The 7883-nt window shown below is 29.2% G+C and overlaps 1 protein-coding gene across 1 annotated transcript; it reads left to right on the top strand.

The window, feature by feature from the left end:
- The first annotated feature begins 4618 nt into the window (after window positions 1-4618).
- On the top strand, window positions 4619-7015 carry LOC108329141 (ferritin-3, chloroplastic). Its single transcript, XM_017563200.2, has 8 exons — window positions 4619-5113; window positions 5305-5388; window positions 5484-5544; window positions 5668-5755; window positions 6221-6282; window positions 6378-6443; window positions 6588-6651; window positions 6764-7015. Exons 1-8 carry the CDS (start codon window positions 4812-4814, stop codon window positions 6814-6816), a joined length of 780 nt encoding a protein of 259 aa, XP_017418689.1. The 5' UTR covers window positions 4619-4811; the 3' UTR covers window positions 6817-7015.
- Window positions 7016-7883: the final 868 nt, after the last annotated feature.

Genomic DNA, 7883 nt, shown 5'->3' with positions numbered 1-7883 from the left:
TCTAAAAAACACTCAAATTTTGAAAAACAAAAATAAACTAATATTACAATTTTATTGTTTTAAACTAGGACCCATTTTTTCCCACCTTTCACAAATAAGGTTCTAAATTAAGAGAAATTAAGATGAAGAGCATTGGTACGTAGGTATTAGGAAGTAAATACACCCCCTCTCACGGAATATTATCGTTATTCACTATTGATTAATTTTTATTTATATTTAATTGCTTCTTTAAATATAATTAATCAATTCCATGCATGCATTTGTATTAATTAGGGCTGGCTATAGGCGACCCCTACTAATGGTGATTAAACTTCACATCCTACAATTTTAGAAGAGTCTTGATTTCACTTAATTGGTCACAAATGGATATGTAAAATGATGGGGCAAATTGTTGCCATTCCATTATTCTATTCTATTAAGCAACTACACGAGGTTAGTTTCATTTCTCTATTTTGTATCAATAAATGACCCATTCTATCTTGTTCATACACATACTATATTATCCCTTCTAACTTGTTCATACATATATTTTGTTTCAAACGTAGGGTTTAGGTCAATAATATGAAAATAATATCCAACTCCAAACTATTCAGTAGTTGTTCGGTAAATGAGAAAATTATTTGCAAAAGATCCTTCAATATCAAAAGTCGATAAAGATTTGAGTATTCAAATATCAATGTTGTATTAAATGCAATCATTTTTACCTTCTATATATCTTATATTTATAAATTTCAAAATTAAAATTTTATTAATCAGAGTTTAATTATAATCCAATCGATGATAATTACAGTTTATCTTAAATTAAATTAATCATAATTTTTCTCCTTTCAATCGTACGATACAAAGGAAATTCATGTAAAAATACTTATATAATTTAGTTAAGTTAGGGAGTTCATATAGCATTTTTATGAAAAACAGATAAATAATTAGTTCTCAAGTGTTCATTACATTCAACCTAATGTCTTATAAATTCTTACCAATTTCCCATAAATAAATTGAAACTCGTGATATACATTTTATCAAACTATCTTTTCTATTTATTAACCTAAATCGAATTAATAGTAATTGAGTCAAGTATGCTTTTTTATTATCTTAATTCTTTGTCTATTTCTGCTTTTAATCTTTCAACATTTTGTTTATTAATGTTACGCTCTTAACCATTGTTTCAAAAATGTTTCTATAGATTTTTTTAAAAATATTAATGTTGAGTGATAATGTTTGGTAAATTTTAATGTTAGAACTTGTGTATTGACACATTTGATTAAAGTCGCATATAATGAAAAAACTTATAATACATTTTTTCTAAGTTTCTTTTTCAATGTTTTTAACTAATTTTAATAGGTCCCATAATATAATATATTTTTATATACTACTTGTTAGTTTCCAATTAACAGCAATGTTTTCGAAGTTTTTATACAATAATTGATTGTGTTGATGCAAGTCATATATATATATATATATATATATATATATATATATATATATATATATATATATATATATATATATATATATATATATATATATATCTTTATTCGTGGATATAAATAATAAAAGAGAAATAATTATAATAAAAGACCTAAAGAAGAATAATTATAATTTATTATACGTGGATATAAATAATAAAAGAGGAATAACTATAATAAAAGAGCTTTAGAGGAACAATCATAATTTATTCATATACAGTATTCAAAACAAACTAAATAACTAAGAAAACATTATATTACCTAGTTTTGATATCTAAAGAACAAAATTTTAAAGAATACCTAAAGAACATATCTACATCCCTAATTAATACACCTCCTTATTTATCCTGAGATGCAAAAATTCTAACAACAATCTTATTATTTATACACTCCAAGTAATTGCAACAGTCTAACATCTTTCAAGACCAACAAAGAAACTTGACATTCGGAGTTTCTCAATCTTCATCGGAAACATTATTTTAGAACCCCAATCTATGTTATTAATTTTTTTTATATTTTGTGAGATCTTTTTATATATATTTCTTCAAACTTTACAAAAATAAAATAAAAAATCAATATAAAAAACTCATGAAATATGAAAAATTATATATACAAGGACTCAAATAAAATAATATACATATTCGAAAAGTCATATAAAAAGGTAGGTTGAGAATTTAATCAATATATATTTTTTGGACAGTTTCACTTTTTTTTCTTTTTCATATCATAGCTTGCATTCTTTCTCTTTTACTAATGCCTTTCTTACTTTATAATTTTTGTAATCAATAACAAAAAATGTTGTAAATGAATAAGATAATTTTTTCTATAATTAAAACAAATAAACAACTCGTATCAATTAATTATCTGAAGAATAAATGGGACTTTCAGTTAGTAATTTTTAAAGCCAATTTTTCTATCAAGCAATCTCCCTGTTGTTTTTTTTTCTTTCTAAAGTTACATTTTGTTATGCAAATTATTATATAAAATAATTATTGAAAGGTTATGATCCTCTGCCTAGCTAATGTCAATGTAGGGATCCATTCCCTTCTTAATTACATATTAATCAAATTTCCAAATTCTTTTAAATTCTCCCAGTAACAGTATACTTTATGTTGAGCATTATTTAAAAAATTAATTTTATTGTTGCTTGAAATTAAAGCAAAGAAATCATAGGTAACTCCACCAAGCTATTAATAAGATTCCTGACATGTAATTAAGTTGTAGGGATTATTATAAATGAAGCTCATTTCAATGGAGATTACCATTGAAATTTGTAAGAGTTGGAGTTGGTGTGGTAGAAAACCCAAGCTTTCATTGCATTAATTGCATCACATGATTCAAAGTTATATTCAATTTATTTCCAGGCGATGTAGTATCAGTGTTAGAGATTATGATACTGTATGGTAATTCAAATTAAACTAAATTTCAGTTTATTATCCTAAAGTAAAATCCATTAATTTAATCTAGCAAGCAACACTTTCAACGTAAAATATTAAAATTAAAAATTGGAACAGCCTTAACAGTTAAATATCAGTGTTAAAAGAAGAATCCTTAACATGAGACACAAACATGAGTTTCAAGGCTTCTATCCTCTTATAGAGACAACAGTCCCAATACACACAAAAAAGTCTTACATTACTGAGAAATTGAAAGTCAAAGATATTTTATAGGCACTTTTAGGTTGAAGCAAAAAGATATTCTTAAATTAAAAATAATTAAAGAAAGTGAAAAGTTTTAGAAGTTCAACCCCTCGAAAGGTGAGACCATGGACATGGAAGCTGAGACAGAAACTTGTCGTGAGGTTTATTGCGAACGTTGAAGACAATAAAAAATGGCTCAAGAAACAGACATCTCACCACGTTGTAAGGAAAAAAAACATGAGACCTCCAAGGCAGACATTAAATGAGCATCGTGGTTCTCAAGATTCATTTTCGAGATGCATGATGTTTTCTTCCCAATATATGGTGAATGATTTATGACAGATAATTTTTTTATATTTTTTTAACAATGTTTTTGGAATGCTCGTTAAAAACTGAAAAATAATAAATTTGTTCAACATTTTGGAAGTTATTGTATCTACAATTATAAAGTCATAATTAAATTTTAAACCACTGCTTTCACTCGCTCAAGTTTTGAAGTTGGTGAAATCCTAACTAAGATTTGGATAAAAATTTCCACCAATATGAGAGGTTGTGCGATATGTTGCAAGGTCATGTATTTCACTTCCATGTGCACTTTTTTATTCTGATTACTAGGTCGTGTTTTTTATCCGTTGGTCATCTCTTTTGGAGCTGACACAGTTTCAAAGCCCATTGAGCAGATTGCGGCAAAACATGACGGGTACAAATGCTATGAGCTGATGGGCTGATGCCTTCCATTTTAATGGGGCTTTGCTACTCTCATCATACTGTAACTTCTTCCTGTACCTCCTTACATTTCAACCTGCACCCTATAGAACTATGAAATGTCTAATTTATTCATATTTTCTTCCTCCTCTTTCACTTCCACCAACATACCTTCATCCATTTCCATTAACTTCCATTAGTGTCCTTTCATTCACCTCCATTGGTGTCATTTCTTTTTCTTTCACCTCAATCCTTTCCTCTTCGACCTCCACCACTCATCACCTTCTTCTACCAGTCTCTCCTTCCACTTTTCACTCTTTTTTTTTCAGAAAGACAAATTGTATAGTTTAAAATATAAAATTTAGATTTTAAATTGAATATTTCAAAATACACATTCAAAACATATGATTCAAAATACAATTTTTTATTTGCAAAATGTCTCTAAATTTTGTATTTTGGAACTCAAAATAAAAAAAGGGTTAATTGTAATTTTCAAGAGATGCAAAAAGCAATTTTAGAGGTGCGGGAAAGAAGCTCTTTCTCCCAACTTGTACCCAATAAAAATGTAGTTATATTAAAAGGGGCTTTCTTCATGCACTCCACATTTTTCTTATTGTACCCCTAAATTTTTCTAAATACCTTAATGTCCCTTGACTTTGACTAGGGTTAAACCGTAATTTGAAGGTGCAGGAATAAAGCCCAGTTAAAAAAAGGTTTGAGGAATGATTGAAACATGGTCCCAACAGAAAGGAACAAAAAATGAAGAAAAACATTAGCCACTTAAAAGGTGAAAGAAACACGGAGCACTCATTGGAGGGAAGAACAGAAGAGTGTAGATATTGGAGCGAATGGTGATGCAGGAGAGGAGCACCCCACGCGCCAATTCCAACGTGTGCATATACCTCCATGCAGCATCATGCTTCATCATGTATCTACCTCACACTAAGAACCTCATTGCTCAACTAACATAACACGTTCGTTTATCCTCTTCTATGCAACCATGCTTCTAAGAACCGCTTCTTCTTTCTCTCTGGTCAACGCCAACGCCAACGCCAACGCCGACGCCGACCATATACTCCCTCTGATAAACCCTTCTTCTGCTATTCGCTGCTATTCTCATGCCAAAAGCTTCGTTCCCTGCGCCACCAAGGGCTCAAACAACCGTCCCTTAACCGGCGTCGTTTTTGAACCCTTTGAAGAGGTCAAGAAGGAGCTCGACCTTGTTCCCACACTTCCAGAAGCTTCCCTTGCTCGCCAGAAGTACACCAATGAGAGTGAAGCTGTTGTCAACGAACAGATCAAGTGCGTTGGGCACCCTGCTTCGATCTCTTCTTACTTCAAAATTAAAATTCTCTTTTTAGTTATATTCACCAACGATAACCCCTTATAAATTTTACTCTATTTTTATTCTTGGGAGTTGATTAAGGCTTTTGATTCTTTCTGGGTCTATGCTGTTTGATTCTCTTTGATATTTTTGTTTTTCCTTTTTGCAGTGTGGAGTACAATGTTTCGTATGTTTATCATGCGATGTTTGCCTACTTCGACAGGGACAATGTTGCGCTAAAGGGTCTTGCCAAGTAATGATTTGGTTATAATTATTAACGGTTTCTGCTTTCTGGTGTTTTAATTTACCTTGTGGGGAGTTGTTAATTAATGATTTCCATCGTTGCAGATTTTTTAAGGAGTCAAGTGAGGAGGAAAGGGAGCATGCTGAGAAATTGATAGAATATCAGGTATAAATTAGTTACGGCTTTTAGTCTATACAAAGATTCAGCCTCAAATTTCAGATGCTAACTTTAAGAATTGTTCTCTAGAAAGCAATACTGAGAAATTTGTTATGTTAATGTAATTTTCAGAACAAACGTGGTGGAAAAGTGAAGTTGCAATCTATTGTGATGCCTCTTTCTGAGTTTGACCATGAGGAAAAGGGAGATGCCCTGTATGGTTAGTGTGCATGACCCTCTCTTGTTCTGTTTTTTTTTTCCATATAATTTATAACCAAACCGTTCTCTTTTTGCTGCACCGTGTGCATTTATTATAACAAGATATGGGTTGAACATTTAAAGATTGTGTATAAGTATAACAAACATAGAACAAAAGCTGAAATAATTAAGATTCACAGCAACTCTTAATTGTATGATTTGAAATTGCATTTATTACTATATTTCTAATGATAAACACTATTGTCTATAAAGTTGAAATGAATTCTGATTGCACTTTACGTTTAACCTGTTTCTATGCACACGTTGAGTTAATTTTGTAAGATTATAAAATTTCTTACCAGAATCGTTTCATATGTAACAAATGATGTAAGACAACTTGTTCAAAGTTTTCGCTTTGCCTGATGAACTTCCCCTGTAAATTTGTAAGTATGACACGAAATGTGTTTGTGCTTTTTACTTGTTGCAGCAATGGAACTTGCTCTGTCTTTGGAGAAGCTGACAAATGAGAAGCTTCTTAACTTGCACAGTGTAAGATGAGTTTTTTGTCTGTCTCATTTATGTCCAATTCAATGTTATTAAAATGCGGATTCCTTTCTCTGAATTTATTGCATGTTGTTTGACAGGTTGCCTCAAAGAACAATGATGTGCATTTGACAGATTTTATTGAAAGCGAATTTTTAGGTGAACAGGTAATGTGGAGTTGCAAATTAAGGGAGCTTTTTTTGTCTTATAGTTTATTAGAGAAATTATTAAGTGACTTTGATCAATATTTAATTGACATACTTTAAATTTTAAATTGACCAAACAAAAATAATTTGTTTCTATTTGGGTAGGTCGAAGCCATTAAAAAAATCTCCGAGTACGTTGCTCAGCTCAGAAGAGTTGGCAAAGGACATGGTAAACAACTATTTGTTCAGCTGCATCCTACTCTGCTGAATATGTCATTCCCAAATGCTTTTAAAGAAAAAAGAAATCTAATTGCTTTGTTTTCTTTGATGTGAATTTTCAGGTGTGTGGCACTTTGATCAAATGCTGCTCCGTGAGGAGGGAGTTAATGCTTGATTACACTTTTGTTTTCACTATCTAGGTAGTTCTTATCTGGTTTTTCCAAATGCTATTTTAAGGTTTTGGCTAGAGATGAAGAAATGAGGATATGGAATGATATGGAATTGGAACTCAAATTATAATTATAATATTATGCTTATATGTTTTCATAACTTAAAAGTATAAATAATATTAATTTTAAAAGTACTGTTTATCATATTGGTTTTTTATTTGGTATTTCATGGTAATACATATATCAGGTGAAATGCTCGATTATTTTGAGCTTCATATACACTGTCATATGATGTCTGGGAAGTTTTAATTCAAGGCCTTTTTGAAAGTCAATGTTCAACAATGAGTAGAGAGAGCTTTTTGGTCTATATCTCTAGCTTATGTGGTTCTTATAGTTCTCATGGATGTATTCACTAAAAACAAAAATTTAATTTATTCTAGAAAAAGGAATGAATTTTTAGTTTATCTCACTGTGATTTCATATGTTTTAGTTTCAGGAAAATATTTTGTCATCTTTAAAGTTTTAATATTTTTAATCGCTGTTTTCATTATTTTATCTTTAATTATAGATGGATTAATATTGAGAATGAAAATTATTAATTAATATAATGAGGATAATATATAATATTTCAATTTAAGATGATTAAACTTTTTAAACATTTAATTTAATTAATTAATATATTTATATTTTTATATAGAATTTGATTGTAATTTTTCAATAATTTAGTTTTAACATTGTATTTTTATTAAAAGTAATTATAATTTAATTAGAGCTTAAAACGTGTTCTCTACAAATTCATTTCGATATTTTATTATAAAATATTTATATCTTGAATAGAAGTTTTATTTCTGAAGACAAAAATAATGAAAGATGGTTTTTTTTAAAATTATTAATTTTAACATATTAAAAATACGCATGATATGAAACAATACACATTATTTTTTGTTTTTACTCAGTTTAAAATTAATATAAATTAAAATTAATATAAATTAATATTCAAATATTTTTGAAATACTTGTAATGTAGAAACGAAAATAAAAATTAAAATATAGGGGGGCTCCAATCCTTACTT

Source organism: Vigna angularis, chromosome 2, assembly GCF_016808095.1.
Source record: "Vigna angularis cultivar LongXiaoDou No.4 chromosome 2, ASM1680809v1, whole genome shotgun sequence".
NCBI classification, from domain to species: domain Eukaryota; kingdom Viridiplantae; phylum Streptophyta; class Magnoliopsida; order Fabales; family Fabaceae; genus Vigna; species Vigna angularis.
This window is presented reverse-complemented; position numbering and strand designations above follow the sequence as displayed.